This window comes from Nuphar pumila, chromosome 15 (assembly GCF_984573655.1).
Source record: "Nuphar pumila chromosome 15, dmNupPumi1.hap1.1, whole genome shotgun sequence".
In the NCBI taxonomy this organism is placed as follows: domain Eukaryota; kingdom Viridiplantae; phylum Streptophyta; class Magnoliopsida; order Nymphaeales; family Nymphaeaceae; genus Nuphar; species Nuphar pumila.
The window spans coordinates 18,241,188-18,258,263 of record NC_143263.1 but is presented as its reverse complement, the minus strand read 5'-3'; the positions used below and the strand labels follow the sequence as shown (position 1 = coordinate 18,258,263).

General features: G+C 39.5%; 1 protein-coding gene across 1 annotated transcript in view; it reads left to right on the top strand.

Moving 5' to 3' along the window:
- Positions 1-16,160, top strand: part of LOC149814678 (proton pump-interactor 1-like) — a 32,445-nt gene extending 16,285 nt beyond the window's left edge. The window contains exons 7-9 of the mRNA XM_089990413.1: positions 14,628-14,726; positions 14,820-15,442; positions 15,539-16,160. Of these exons, the coding sequence (XP_089846539.1) occupies positions 14,628-14,726; positions 14,820-15,442; positions 15,539-15,890 (1,074 nt within the window). The 3' untranslated portion in view covers positions 15,891-16,160. The remainder of the gene's footprint in view (positions 1-14,627; positions 14,727-14,819; positions 15,443-15,538) is intronic.
- The last annotated feature ends 916 nt before the right edge of the window (positions 16,161-17,076 follow it).

Genomic DNA, 17,076 nt, shown 5'->3' with positions numbered 1-17,076 from the left:
ATATATATATAATTTAATACAGTCAATTGTAGGTGCATTCTAGATGGAATCTCACCATGCAAGTTGTTTTGATTCAATATAACCTTGTAGATGTGTTAGCATGCTCAATTTAATGGGGAAAAAATGTTTTTTGATGAAAAAATATGTTCTTTTGAGTGGGAAAAAATTGGTATATTTATAATTGTCCATTTTTGCATTGCCGGAAAAACCTGTACACAGGTTGGATTCCAGCGATTCAAAAGCCAGTTCCCACTTAAAACAGCATGTAGATCACATCTACCAGGTCATTTGGACAAAAAAAGGTAAATAAAAAAAATAAAAAAAGAAGTTTGCTAAGTCGTTTGTACATATAAATGATTGTAGTAAACTTTAGCCCCCAATATATATATATATATATATATCATAATCACAAATATCGGTATTGGGTATATCTCGGTGATGTATAATATCGGGATATTATAGGTTTTCCAATAAATCTCGGGATTTAAAAAATAAAACGGAAAAATTGAAAAAAATAAGAAAAAATAGGAATATATATATATATATATATATCATAGTCACAAATATGAGTATCCTTCCTTTTATTTATTTCTTCCCTTCTCTTCCTTCCTTTCCTCTTTCTTCCCCTGTCGTAAGGCAGCCACCTAGTTATGCCCCTTTTCCTTTTCTGTCCTTTTTTTTTCTTCCCTTCCTTCCTTCCCTTCCCCTCTCTTCTTTCTTTCCCAGTTGATGCAGCATGCCGTGAACTTGAGAATATCAAGGCTCGGGGTCAAAAGACCCCCTTACTTTTCTTAAAAGTTTTAAAAGGTAACCCTAAACCAAAAAGTTATACATTTTATACCAAAACTAACCTATTAAAAAAATCTGTAAGGACATATGTATCCCCTTTTTTTCAAAAATCCCCAAATACCCCTACACTAACAATTTTAACTTTTAAAAAAACAACTGTTGTGGTAGCGATAATATCACGATATATATAAATTGCCGATATTTTGAAAATATCATGATATTTTACTTTTAATAGCGTTTTCCCATTTTTCGGCTTTAATATCGCGACATTTTCAAAATATCGGCGATAATGCTTAAGCATCTCATCGATCAGATCTTATATATTTGTTCTTTTTAATTTATTTAGTAAGAAATATACTTTACATGAAGATTTTACGATATATAGACATGTTTTTCAAAACGTGAAAAATTGATGACTCAAAATGCATTTAAAACTTTATAATACAAAGTATTCTGAGTCGTTGATTTTTAGCACTTTCAAAACTGCATATAAACATCGAAAATTCATAATCCAAAACATGTTGCTCACTAAATGGATGCTAAAATTCTAATATGTAAAGTCCGATCGATGAAAAACTCGATCGTTAGAGAAGGAACACCGTCGATTATCATCAGTTGTAGATTTTGGACCTTCTTTTGGTTGGACGAGTGTTATAAAAAATGCGCCTTGAGGCGCAAAAGGCACGTCTCGCCTTGAGGTGCAAAAGGCTCGCCTCGCCTTGAGGCGCAACACTCTGTGCCTCAAGGTGCAAGCCTGAGAGGCCATTTTTTTTACAACAAGACTTTTGTAGGTTAATCTCATATATTTTTCAGTTATTTCAGTTATGTAATCAGTTTCGTAGTATATTACTATATTTTAACTTTTGTTGGTTAATCTAGTATATTTTTCAGTTATTTCAGTTATGTAATTAGTTTCTTAGTATATTTTAACTTTTGTTGGTTAATCTCATATATTTTCCAGTTATGTAATCAGTTTTTTAGCTATGTCACATGGGTGCGGGTGCAGGTGCGGGGATGCGGCACTTCCAAAAAACCTGGGTGCAGGGGTGCGGCAGGGGCAAAAATGTAATTATATATATATATATATATAATTTTGAAGTTTTAATAATTTAACATTTAACAGTTAACATTGTCATATTACCATTCATCATGCATGCAATATATCAACCTAAATATCAAATTATCAATCAAATAAGTAAAACAATTACATAAATTGACCTAAATATCAATCAAATAAGTAAATCATAAAAGAACTAAATTACATACCAAAGTATATCCTGATGAAGTAATGGATGTTAATAATTTTCTTCTTCATCAACAAATGCATCATTAGAAGGAATACTGGGCTCAGCTAAATCCATGTTTGTTATGTTGAAATCATGCTCTCCCTCGAAGTCACACTCTTCTGGGTTTACATCCCCAAATTTGGATGTTCCTTATCTGCGTTACAAGCCTAATTTGTAAATGTTAAATACAATACAAGTATAATTAAATGAAAACTAAGAAATAATTAAATAACTAAGAGAGCAAATTAGTACCTGTATTCATCATTGCTTCACGAAAGTAATCGAAGATTTGAATGAACATATACTAAATCCTCTGCACGCTTGCTGGTGAGTTTGTTTCTCTTCATGTTGTGGATTTGAGAATATGCGCTCCAATTTCTTTCACAACAAGATGAACTAGCAGGTTGCGATAGCAATCTTAATGCAAGACGTTAGAGAAGAGGTATTTTTGATCCAAATATTGACCACCATGTGATAGGATCTATATTATCTTCTTCTCTCGCGAATAATGTCGGTCCATATAATCTCGAAGATGAAAATTTTCAAAACTCTTGTGTGACTTGATGTAGAAGATATGCTTCTGAAAAAAGTTTTGTCATACACATATTTCTATGTCTTGATAGCTCTAGGTCTAAATTTGGAGGGACACGACCAATACCACAAACTTGCTACTTATTTGCATAATATTTTGGATTAAGAGAATGTGCCATACAATGCAAAAGAGTGTTGCTCTTATCCTCATCTTCTGATTATAATTGAATGAATATGATTAAAAAAATCTAAATCATCCAATGCATGATTTTTTCTTCATGCTTGAAAACTATAGCTTGTATTTTTTCAATCATATTATCTCACATTTCATAAACTCTGTGAAGCATGGGCTCATCCTTATCAACTTCTCTTAACATTTCCCAAATAGGTTGCGTAAACTGAAGGAAGTATACCACTCTGTCCCAAAACTCATCATCAAGAATGCATTTTTTATTTCTTGAGCCTTGATATCATCATCAGTACGATAGAATGTCCAATTTTCATCAGTCACCATGTTAATCAAAGCATTCTTCACCCTTTTAATCATCTTCATCATCACAATGATGGACGCAAAACGTGTTTCAGCGGCCTTCAACAATTTCAAATCAGAATGCCTATTAAATATAACATTAGCACGATGGTGGTTAACAACAAAATTCCTAATGCTTTTGACATTTCTTTCTAAATCTTCAATCCATGAACATAAAGCATATGCTTGTGAATTTTCTTCTTCTTTGGGGTTGCAGATGCTCTTTAGGGTTAGATTTAAGCTGTGTGCTCACTCTGCAAACTCAACGCTGCACTTTTACAAACTGGAACATTGTCTGTAATGATTTATACCACTTTCTGATCACCCACTTCTTTTATCACTTCTATAAACAATCCCTTCAAATACTTTGCATTTTTATATTCCCCAGATGCATCAACTGTTTTCAAGAATATTGGGCCACTAAGCGAACAAACAATGAAATTGATTAATGGACGCCTTTAAATATCTGTCTATCCACTAGACACAATAGAAACTCCATTTTGCTCCCATGAATATTTTTTAATCTCGAGCAACCTCTCCATATTTGCCCTCTCTTCTGCAAGAAGTGTGGTTCGTATTTTTTCTGAACCTGGAGGCACATAATCACTCAAATTACAATTTGCCAATGATGTTACTAAATCCTTCCAATAAGGATTTCTAGCCACATTAAATGAGAGTGAACTGTATCGTTCATCTACCTCCTACATTGACTTTTTTTTTCAGCATCTTTTTAGTGGCTTGCAAATGGCCCACTAACTGCACAAGAATCGGCCATTGCCTCTCTTCTTATATTCTTTTTGTATTTTCTTGTATTGTCTTCGCATTGCCTCATCAACTTTTCTGCAAGCTGAAATGCAATGTCCTGATATCTTCAACAAATGAGCTTTCACTCTTGTGTAAGACCCAACAAAATCTCTTTCGCAGAGCTTGCATCGAAAGGAATTGACACATGGATGGTATTTCTTCAACAAAAAGATACGATTTTTGAGCCTTGAATATTTATGAAAATTTTGGGCTGTTGATAAGATTTTTTTAAGCCTTGAATATTTATGATATTTATAAAAATTTTACAAACCTTATAAAAACCTACCTGCATGTTGGAATCAAATGATGCATGACTCCATTCCTATAAAATCAAACACGTACATCTGTATGGTCAGATTTTTGAAAAACATGGAAAAGAACCCTTCAAAAGCCCCGTAGGCAGTGGTAGGCATGGATCGGTGTATGTAACGCCCCAAAATTTCGACTTGTGATTTCGAAAACCTTATCGAAAAACCTTTCAAAGATTTAAAGTTTAATATTTAAAAACAACAGCGGAAGACATTTAGAAAGGAACACAAGTCAACAATCCTGGGTACGTTATCTGAAAAACCATCATTCACATGTACAACATCTTAAAGGAATTTAAGAAATAAGGCAATCGATTAAAATCTGCAGTTTATTACAAAATGAGCCTTTTATTCCAAAGTTCAATAAATCAAAAAAAAAAAACTCCAAAAAGTCCCAGAGCCAAGCCGCCAGCAGAAAGAAAATGAATCTTGATCCACGTTGCACCACGCCATCGGCCGCCAGTGAAATCCTACTCCTCACCTGCCCATGAAATGGGTCAGTTTCATAACAAACTAGTAGGTGCACGAACAGATAAGTAGAATGAAAATAAAACAGGACATTCATGAGATAAGCAGTTATGATATTTAAGCAATTAAAGCAGTTGTAGTCTATTCTAGCAAATGTAATAAGTGCAAAGAGAAGCAGTGTAAGTCTCAGTCATCTATATCTATTCCTGAATATATTCTTTAAGTTCTGATATTAACTGGCCTGCGGGTACGCACAGACGCGAAACGTAGAAACAGCCGAGACCGATCCGGGGGTTTATTATGTCAGGTGTTTTCATTAACCCGGATGGCTGACTGAGTCCGCTTCTAAGGGGACGGTCAGTGACCAAGAGAGTAAATCCCCAAAGGCATTCGTGGCCCATGGATGCATCCAACTTCTGCAGAAGTGCCTGGGAATTACCACCTAGGATAATTTATGGTAATCCCAATTCCCCTAACTCCGATGACTGGGGAAAACCGAGTCTTTTGCTCGTGGGGTGGTTGTTAACAACCTGTCCATCGGAGTCTTTGTACCATCCATCATCTCCCTTGATGAACCGTGAAGATTGGATGTGTACGACGGGGGTTTCTTAACCGCCGTCCCATCCTACATGCTCTGGTCCATTAGACCCACTCGAGCATCTTGCCTGTGAAGGCGAAATGGTCACCATTTTATGTGATCTCAGCATTTTGCTAATAGCATTCATCGAGGTTGCCACAACCTCATCATCCCACCATCGTAACCCACATGGGACGTACTTGTCCAAAAGTATGATCGTACCTTCCTAGAGGTACAACTACGATGAGAGGGCAACATAATGGTTTATGATTCTTTTGTTTCCTACATGACATGTTTTGCTTTTCTGAGTAATTGGCTTGTGGAGGCCGATATTATTAAATTCGGTAAAGTATAGATTTCACCCTTCAATACCCTCCATGATCTTACATAAAATTCATATTGTACCTGCCTTAAGGTTCGGTTATAATGGCAATTGCAGTGGTTTTGAATCTCTTCACAAAGTCTATCTCAAGTATGCAGTTTCAAAGGAATACGCATGCATAATAGACAATTATGAGTTAAGCACTCGTACACGTAAACAGGCATGACAAGTAAACTACTTGATTCTTTCTAGAATGAGTCTACCTAGAGGATTTATATTATGAAATAAAAGAATCACAAAGAGTAAAACATGGATCAACAAATATTTCTTCAGAGTCGCAAATATGCAAAATAATTATTCTATCTCAGAAGTCTTATTTCATTTTGTTCATACACACTATTTGTGCGACTTTCCCCTACCTCGGGATGTCGTGCAGTTGCGTGCGTCTACGCGTGTAGATGATACGAGGCTCGGGCCGCGGAGCCAGAGCGAGGGGTCCGATGCGAGGTCTGCAACAGTGCTACGTTAATTATCATGCGGAAAGTAAAAGAAACAAACCTGCCTACAGGAAAAAAGAGAGGCAATAGGGGTGTGCCCCTACTGGCTGAAATCAGGAAAGCGACAGGGGGCGAACCCCTGCCTGCCGACAACAGTGGGGCGACTGGGACAGAGCCCCTGTCGAAAACAGCGAGGCGGCAGGGGGCCAGCACGAGACGGCAGGGAACCAGCCCCTGCCGGTAGCATCGATGCGGCTGGGGGGCAGCCCCTGCCGACAACCTAGAAGCGGCAGGGGTTGAGCCCCTGCCGACAGCCAAAAGACGGCAGGGCTAGCCCCTGCCGACATAGTGAGGGAGAAAGCTCGAGACGGGGGGGGGGGGTGACAGGGGAACAAGCCCCTGCGTGCCGAGAATCAAGGGGCAGCAGGGGAGTATCCCCTGCCCTCCCAGAAGCCAAGAGGCGGCAGGGGACAAGCCCCTGCTAGCCTAGCAAAACTAAGGGCAACAGGGGCATAGCCCTTGTTAGCCGAGAAAAATCAAGGGCGACAGAGGCATTGCCCCTGTCAGCCGAGCAAGACAAAGAGTGACAGGGGCCTTGCCCCTGCCAGCCGATCAAGACAAAGGGTGACAGGGGCATTGCCCCTGCCAACCGAAACAGGAAGGCGACAGATTGCCCCTGCCAGCCGAAACAGGAAGGCGGCAGGGGCACTACCCCTGCGCGCCAAAACTTTAGAGGCAGCGGGGCTAGCCCCTGCCTGCCGGGAACCATGAAGCGGCAGGGGCACTGCCCCTGCCTACCTATGATCGAGGGGTGGCAGGGGGACTAACCCCTGCCAGAGAGAGTGAGGGCTTGGGATGGGGGTGACAGGGAGGGCAACCGACCTCCAGTCGGTTCCCTATCACCCACCGAGGAGAGGGAGTGTCGCAGGGGCCATTGGTCCCCTGCCGGCACTCCGGTGCACCCCCAGAGGGAAGAAGGGACGACAGGGGCCTTGCAGGCCACCTGTCGGCCCTTCGGTAATACCGGAGAGGCAGGAGGGCACGGCAGGGCTGTGCGCCGCCTGCCGGCCTCCCGGCGAGGTGACAGCGAGGGGGGGTGAGGAAAAGAAGAGGGAGGAGAAGAGAAGAGGGAGGATGGCGTACCTGGGAGCGGTGGCCGGCGTCGGCGACAGGGCGCAGCGAGGGAGGTGACCGGCGCGGATGGGGGGAGCGAGGGCTGCGAGAGGGAGGCGTGACTCCCCTCGCCCTCCAACCTCTCTCTTAAAGTCGCAGGGGAAAATCAGAAGGGGAAACCCCTGGTGGGTTTCCCAAATTTGCCCGCACGCGAAGGGGAAAGAAAAGGGGGGGGGGGGGGGGTTGCGGCGCCCGAACGATCGGGTTACTTAAAACCCTAAATAAAAAGGGGCCCGGGTCGGGTCCGGACCCGACCCGGCCCGGGTCCAAACAGATTTTTTTTTAAATGGGGTTTTACAGTGTAGGCAGCTACTATATATATAGACGGGTGTATCGTCAAACTGTTAAACTGTACCTAGGAGGAAACTCAATCGTTATGATCCAAAACTGCCGCTAAAGATACATTTTTTTGAATTTTTTTTGTTGGGTCCGATGTTATGTTGTTTCATCTCTCTCTCTCTATATATATATATATTGACTTTTTCAATATTTTCGCCCTTGGTTCCATAGGAACAAGTCATAAAGACTGAGAAGTAGAACCATCTAATTTAATTTGTTCTCAATAGCCATGAGACGATCATCTTAGGGTGATCTTTTTGTTAACGGATGATCCTGTTGCACCTGTAGTCTTTGAAGGATGAGAACCAACTATGTAGCATCTACATCATTAATTCAAGTACTGTATGTCTTTAGTTTTATCCTTTGTAGGAACTACCCATAATAGAAATTATATATATTAGTAATGATAGGGTGCCTCTGGAGCACCTACTCCCACTTAATAGAATCTTCAAATTTTCAATTTTTTTGAGTTTTATATGATCTACAATCATTTTTAATTAGAAACAAGTTTTTGATCATGTGATTATGGCATACATGTAGGATTTTTAAGATCTTCAAAAATCAATGGCTAACAATATACCAAAATTTCATGTCTTCAAATCCTATTTTTATGTCAAAAAAACATGATCCAAAGCATGATTCCCATCGCATAAACTATATTGAGTACATCCATAAGGTCTTATTGAGAAGATGCAGCTTGCAACTATGATTTCTAGTAGGTGGAAGTAGGTGCTATTGGAGCATCATAGCATTACTCTCTCTCTCCCCGCCCCCAACTACAAACCTTTCCCACGCTCGACCCACACTCCCCTCCCTCATTCTACCACCTCCACTGCCCTTCTCCACATGTTCACTTCCAGCCCTTAGCCACCGACAGTCGGTTTTCTGGACAGCCGCTTGTTCAGCCAACCGATTTCAGTGCTTGTAGAGCCAGCTGCCAGAGAGAGGTTTGCAGCAGTCAATCGACTACCATTGGCCGGATGGTCATTCAACACCCATCATCGGCTGTCCGGTGGCAAGGCAAGAGAAACGGTGGGTGGGGAAATCATTTGGGGTTGGATGAGAGAGATAGAGAGAGAGAGCAGTCGGCAGACCACTTACAACCGGACGATCGTGCCAACACTGGCTGTCTGGTGGTAGAGCCCAATAGAGAATGGGTGTGCCAATGGAGGTGCAGAGGTAGCGTTGGGTCAATGGAGGTGGGGACAATGGGTTGGCTGAGAGAGAGAGAGAGAGAGAGAGAGAGAGAGAGAGAGAGAGAGAGAGAGAGAGAGAGAGAGGTCAGTCTGCAAGCCACTTACAGCCAGACAGTCGTATCGATGTCGGCCATCGGCCGTCTGGTGGTGAAGCCCAATAGAAAATGGGTGTGCCAATGGAGGTATCGTCGGGATGACGGAGGTAGGGACAATGGGTGCGCCGATGGAGGTGTGGAGGTATCGTCAGGTCAATGGTGGGGGACAATGGGTTGGCCAATGGAGGTTCAGTAGAGAGAGAGAGAGAGAGAGAGAGAGAGAGAGAGAGAGAGAGAGAGAGAGAGAGCACATGGATGGTCCATATGTGCTTGGATGGTTTGGACCGTCCAAGCGATGGACGGTCCTTGTTCCCTGTATATATCTTCATTGTCACCAATATTGGAAATATTTTCAAAATATCGCGAGAAATACCAATATTTTAAGGTAGCTGATATTAAAGGGAATATCTCGTGATATAATCAAAATATTGCTGGAAGACAAAATATCGCAATATTATCACGATAATATCACATTATTTTTGGGAGAAACTCTTTTTTATTTTAAGTTTGCATTTCTTATTTTTTTGTTTCTTTTATATTTTAAAACCTTTAAACATGTTTCTTTATAATTTTTGAAAGAAAAATAATGCAAAACTTATTATTTTCTTATCTTTTTGTTGTTATTTATTTATTTTTCAAGTTTTTAAACTCCTGTCAACTTTTGAGGTTTGTGAGGCTCTGGGTATACCTAAAAGACAGTATATATTACCGGATTTTTCGGGCTCTGGGTATACCTGAAAGACGGTATATGTTACTAGACCCATGATCTACCTTATAGAGAGTAGGTGGTACAAGCTTCATGGACGTGTTATGAGTCCAAGTGTCGGGCGAGTTACAGGGTAAGACAGAGAAGTACTGAAATCATTACATTCATTAATTAAAGCACTAACTACATCTCATAAATGAAAATATAAATCTAACTATTATGAGTTTAAACATGAAACACTGAAAAACTGAGATCTCTTGACTACTTCTAGATGCGACGCCACGATGCTCCATTTATTCGCTACTTGAAAAGTTTTAGAGCAGAAGGGTCACACTCTCCTGTCTGCGTAAGAAGCATTATATTCATATGTGATGCTCAGTGTCCTGTGTACAAATATGTGCAACATTTTAATGTTATAACTAACATTTAATTTGCACTATTCTAAGAAAACTGAACATGCTTTCTACTTCATGATACAATACAAGAGGTAACTGGACTATAGGTGAATCTGTTCATATTAGCATGAAGTTTTGTTCTACAAGTACTACAATTTTATATCAATAATTTCACAATACCTCAGAAATATTTTTTCAACCAAATTAATTATTTTAATGTTTATCTTACTCTTACCCTGTGGGTACGCACCAGAGTTATCAGTCGAGGAAGCGGGAGCGGGAATCGATACTGGAAGCGGGAAGCAAGCCACTTTCAAAAATTTAAGAAGCGGGGAAGCGTGGGATCACTTAGAAGAAAATTATGAACCGTCTCGGAAGTGACCTAGGAAGCGAACCGGAAGCGACCTAGGAAGCGAACCAGAAATGAGGGGGAAGCGGAAAAATGAAAAAAATGGGGAAGCGTGGGGGAAACACGCTTCCCATAAAAGGGAAACACACTTCCCATAAAAGGGAAACACGCTTCTCAAAAAAAGGGGACGCTTCTCCACGTTCTTCGAAAGCGCGACGTTTCGTGCTTTCGAAGCGCGTATCGGGGAAACACGCTTTCCCATACGCCTAGGCGCTTCCGGTAACTCTGGTACGCACAGGCATAGACCTCGTAGCGGACCGAGACCATATGGTGAGATGCCTAGCTCTCACGAAAAACACAAACATCCATGAAGGTTGTACCACCTATCCTCTCCAAGGTAGACCATGGGTCCGGTAATATATACCGTCTTTTAGGTATACTCAGAGCCCGAAGAATCCGGTAACATATACCGTCTTTCAGGTATACCCAGAGCCTCACGAACCTCATGCTTAGACATACCGAGAAATATCCTCGCCGAGATAATACCTTAAGATAAAGGTGACTATGATATATATATATGAGAAGAAGATAGTCCCAATTTGTTAGGTCTGTTAGGATCCTCTAAAAATCGTACTTTCAAGTATTTTTTTGCTTGATCTGAACCGTTAGATGTGTTTACCATTGCTTGTTTACTAAGAAACAAGCTTTCTTTCAAATTGATTTGATGTAAAAATGTAAATATTTTATCATCAAATTTTAACCATTAAATACATGTTCTCTATTGAGTAAACAATAATAAACACATTGAATGGTACAAATTGAGCAAAAAATATTTGAAAGTACGATTTTTGGAAGGTCCTAACGAGACCTAATGAAAAAGGGTTACCGTCCCCCTTCTCTCTCTCTCTCTCTATATATATATATATATATATATATATATATATATATATATATATATATATATATATATATATATAGACCATGCACACCCCAAGTAGACCTATCACCTATGAAAGCCATCAATTTCCAGAATTCTGATAGCATGGATGTGTTTGACATGGTCCATATGCTAGGAACCCCGCCCATGTATCACATTTGTTGATGAAAAGATATGATCTTTCAAGATTTGAAATTGAAAAATTGTGGGTCGTTGATTTTTCAAACCTTCAAGAATCATATTTATATGTCAGAATGGGATGGTTCCACTAAATTGACTGTGTATAACCTATCTGTATGACCAGATTTTAAAAAAAATTGGTGAACAGTAGTGGAAAATGTGCATGCATACCCACCTTCGCTGTATATTCCTACCCCCCCAAACGTTACTTGTTTCTCAGTTTCTTCCTGTCTAGAGCTGCAGCTTGGTCATCCTATAATCCTTCGTATCTCCTCTTACACACATAAGCTGCAGCTTTGGTCAACCTATAATCCTTCATATCTCCTCTTATACACACACACACACAGAGAGAGAGCCAATGATATCATTGCTGAACTGATGAATGAGTAAAGGACAGGGAAAGTCGGAGTGTGGAACTTTGATTGTTTTCCTTGTGTTTAAAAGCGGGGTCAAGTGGTATCCTAGTATTATTGAAAGAGTAAAGCTAGGGAGAATGAAACTTGGATATTTGTTTTTTTGTGTTTTATCTAATAACATGAGTTCCCATGGTACATATTTATGTGGTTCATGAGAAGCTTTTTGTTGGTTTATTTCATGATTGTTTCAACAAATATTTTCTGTGCTTAAATATTTGTTTTGAAACAGCTTATTAGTTATCGAGTTAGCTCTGGCATTTGTGTTATCTGTCCAATAACCATAGACAAAGTTTGTCTGATATGGATATTTAATCTAAACAATTTGTACTTGGCAGTACAAATGGTCTTCTTTGTGTTTTATACCCACTAGTTATCACATTGCTGCAGAACTCCATTGATTGCAGTCAGCATCCAGCGACTCAATTTGTTTTCCATGATCACGTATGCTAATTCATTGCATCATTTTGCAGTTCTCCAAATTTAGATAATTGACATTTGATACTTGCCGAAGAATCATCAAGAAGCTCTAAACTGGTCTTGTTGAAAGTCTGATAGGGAAGCTGAATTATTAGTTATTGATTTACTTGGCTATTTGAATGCTTAGCTGCATCGTTCTAATATTGTTTGTTAAAATCTGTCACATGGAAACGGATGTGGGAGTGGGACCCGATGTGGATACACCTGGTATGATACAATAATTTTCACAAATTACGACATAGGGACACGGCCATATATGAAGCGTCCAAGTGTCATGTTGACACGGGATACATATGCTATGTGAAGTGTCCGTCTGACATAGGTTAATATGACTTAGGCTTGTTGATTGCGTGCTTCAGCCATATGACATGGTGGATATTGTTACAGGTAGTTGAATTTAGTTGAGCATGTTTTTGCATATTAGTTTTTCAAGTATCTTGTGCAAGTTGACAACTGCTTGCTCAATTGTTTGATTGGCTAACTTAAATCATCTTCCGGTTGGACAGTAGGCTGAATTTTGGTGATTGCGAAGTTCCTATATTCATTAAATCAGTCACCACCTGCCATTCCAGCCACATACCCCAATGTCCATGGGATAAGTAATTGAATTATATGTGAATGTTATGAAGAACCTAAGACATTGGAAGGGTTTAAGAAGTGGTTATATTGTATCATATCATATTTATTATAAAAATTATGCAAAAAGCATATAAAATGGAGGAAAAAGGAGAAACAAAACATATATGATCAGTGAAAATTCAATATTAAGTGAACCTATTTATGAAACAAACAAAACTTTAATAAATAATTAAATATGTAACAATTAGCAAATAATACTTGACACCTACCATAAAAACACCATATAATGCTATAAACACTATCTATTACATGTATCAGAAGGTTCTACAATTAAAAATTAAGAAAAGTAATAAGCCACACTATAGAATTGTAAAATAAAGCACGAAGTAGAAATATTTACTTCAGGAGTATAACAAGTTTCGGTGAGTATTGGTCTATCTAAAGAAAGAGTCTGGAGATATTAAGTATTAAGAAAAAGGTTTTATAATGCCTTAAACTGATAATTTTCACTAATCATAGTAAACACAAAAGATAAATTTGAGTTTTTTTCCCATAATAGTTTTGTTCTTTCTTGTCTTCACAAATCACAATAAACTAAGTTTTTTTTTAAGCTGATGAAAGAGGTGAATAGCACATTAATAAAGCCTCATTGATTTAAAAAGGTCTCATTACAAGTGAAAAAAAATTAAAAGAAAATGCTTAAAAAATTTTGGTCAAGAAATATGGAAATACAATGTATCATACAATAGCAGCATGCAGTAAGCGTTGTATCATACAATATGATGCAATACACGCCTTTTTTTAAGTGTTTGAGAAGCGGGGTTTGCTTCATATCATGAGAAAGCATTCCATATAACAATGTAGAATACCAGACCTGATATGCAAGTGATGGGATGATTTAACTCAAACCATCAGCATTTCACCTCCTTTGTGTTAACTCTCAGATACCAAAGCAACCAAATATGGGTGGGAATTTTTTGTATCTATTTGCCTGAGTGACTAGCAGATTTCTCTCTGTGTGTGTGCGTGCATTTTTCACTCTTTGATGGACTTCTAAGTGGCAATATACGTATGCTGGTCTATCTCAAATTTGCTGTTTGTATCATACTATGATGCAATACACCCCTTTTTCCAAGTGTTTGAGGGGGGGTGGGGGTTACTTATAACACGAGAAAGCATTCCATATAACAATGTAGGATGTCAGACCTGATATGCAATTGATGGGATGATTTAACTCAAAGCATCAGCATTTCACCTCCTTTGTGTTGACTCTCAAATGCCAAAGCAAACCAAATATGGGTGGGAAAATTTTGTATCTGTTTGCCTGAATGACTAGTAGGTCTCTGTGTGTGTGCATGCATCTTTCATTCTTTGATGGACTTCTAAGTTGCAATATACATATGTTGCTCTGTCTCAGATTTGCTGCTTTTATGGACATTCTGTTTGTCTAACAGTGACTCGTTAGCCAGTATTTTGCTATGGTTGGCTTGGGCTGTTCTAGGTTGACTCTCTCGCATGTGTTGTTGATCTGTCTCTCTTCAGGTCACCTGATTTTGTGCTGATTTGCCTCAAATCATTGTTCATGAAATGACATTTTAGTAATTTCTTGAGACTATGCACGTAGTTCATCACAATTTTCACTATACTCATGATACTATTCTCTACAATCTTCAGAATGCATCCTATTTCCAGTATCGATCGCTTCAGACAAGTTTTAAAGATCTGGCTGCAAAGAAGGATAAAGCAGGTCTAGAGGAGCTTTCACACACAGAGGTATGTGAAACTGCCATTTTTCTTGGTGAAATTGCTAATATTCCTGCATGTGTAGTTTATTTATATTGTTTAACTTTTTCTATTATGCTTCAGACCGAGAAATTCATGGCCCTCTGGAATAGCAGTAAAACAGTGAGAGGCGATTATGAAAAGAAGATTTTGCCATCGCTTGATAGCAGACAGTTGAGCAGAGATGGTCGGATGAGAAACCCTGATGAGAAACCAATAATTTTGGAAGAACCAGCAATAGTTGAATCCATCACAGCACCTGCAAAAGGCAGCACAAAAAGTTCAAAGGTTGACATACGCCCTCCATCAGAACATGAAACCCTTCTTGCCAATAAGGCCCAAAGTCAGAAAGAAGAAAATAAAAAGCCTAGTGAAGCGGATGCAAAAGTAAAAGACAGCAGCTTGCAGGAACCAGAAATTGTGTCCGGAATAGAGATGCACAAGGATTCTTCAACAAATAAAGAGGTGGATGAAGCAAAGCTGAAGGAGATGAAGAGACAAGAGGAGATTACAAAAGCTAAGATGTCACTTGAAAGAAAGAAGAAGCTGGCTGAAAAGGCAGCAGCCAAGGCTGCCATTAGAGCACAAAAGGAAGCTGAGAAGAAGCATAAGGAAATTTGCATTTTTATTTTTCACTTATATTTTTTTTATCTTAATTCAATCCTGAGAATCTTGATCTGGCTTTGCATTTTTTGGATCATCCTGATGTGGCTTTGTACCAATTTCACATGGGGCTGATCTGATGGAGTCTTTAACCAGGGGGTCTAATTATCTTGCTAAAACTTGCTCCAATTCAAATCGAGCTTGACATGCTTTGCTTTGAAACTTTTCCAGGAACGTGAGAAGAAAGCTAGGAAAAAGTCTGGTACAATGGCAAACATGGAAAGTGAAGAGACTACCGAGGACACTCAGACTGCTGTTCCGGAAAATGCTGAGGAGAAGGTGGAAGCTCCAGCTCCGCTGAAGGATAACACGCCAAAGGAAAGTGTCAGGTTTAGGGGCCGCACCAAAGGCCCAAAACCTGTTCTGAAGGCCATTCTGAAGAAGAAACAGGTGGCTTCATACTGGTTATGGGTTATTCCTTCTGTTCTTGCAGTCTTTCTACTTCTGGTCCTGGCATACTATTGTTTCCTTCAAAAAGAACCCAAGTATTAGAATCTTTAGATAGTGAAGACCAAATTCCCTTGCCGAAGAGTTTTTGCTCTTTCGTAGTTTGATCCTGTACAACCTTGATATTCTTGTTCTTTACATCCCTTCCGAGGATGGGCAGTTCATAATGTTGCTTGTAGCTCGTCGGTTGTATTGAGATTTTGATCAAACCGAACCTTCTCTTAAGGTTTCAGGCTCTGTCCGTTTCAATCGAGTTTTTCTTCACTGTCTATCATGTCAAAGACAATCACCTAGGAACATTATTTTTTTCTGAGATACTGGGTACCTACACTGAGATTGGATTCTTTGCTCTCAAGGAGAAGATGCTTTTGGTTATTTTCGTACCTACACTGAGTTCATAAGTTGTTTTTTTCCCTGATTGGTGTGTGTGTGTGTGTGAGAGAGGAAGAGGTACATGTAAAATAGTGCATTGCAGACGGTGATAGTTTCTAGTGGTGACCTCCACGCTCCGGTAGCAGTGGCTGACCGGCTGTGTCTCGATGCTTCTTCAGTTATGCGAAGTTTTTTATAAAGACTCTTGCAATTGGCAGTTCTTAATTTCAGCTTAGCAAATGTTAGTAGAGTTTGGGGTTGCAGTCTGGTACTTCCTCATGGAGACCAAAAATGCCATGTGAATCCGACATCATTTCAATCCCCTTCTTAACTTTGCACAAGATTGTTCTTTTTTTGTTTTGTGTTCCCAGAGCCTATAGGCACTGGAAAACCCTTATACGCACAGGAGAACACAATTATCTGGCTGAACTTTGCCATCTTGAATCCCATCTTAAAGTCTCTGCGGTTACAAATATAAGTGTTAGGGTGCACATTTCTCATAACTTTTGGCTAAGATCAACCGAAAGCTTTAAAGCATTAAGATCATAGTTGTCTTTTATCCAGTTCTCAAGCAGAAAGCATTAAGATGATAGCCGAATTATGATTTTGTTCTTCACCATTGTAAGCATAAGTCTGGAGTTTTTAGGGATCAATTCACCGTCTGACGTTTTTTTTTGAAAGGCAAGCTGGGGTTAGTCCGACCCCCTACCAGATAACTCTTAAGCCCCATGTGGTAGAGGGATTCGAACCTGGACCTTCAGCTTAGCACAGGGCCCCACTTACCACATGGGTTACCACCTCGGTGGTAATTCACCCTCTTACTGTAATACTGTTGGCGCTGAATGGGCATCCTGTGCAT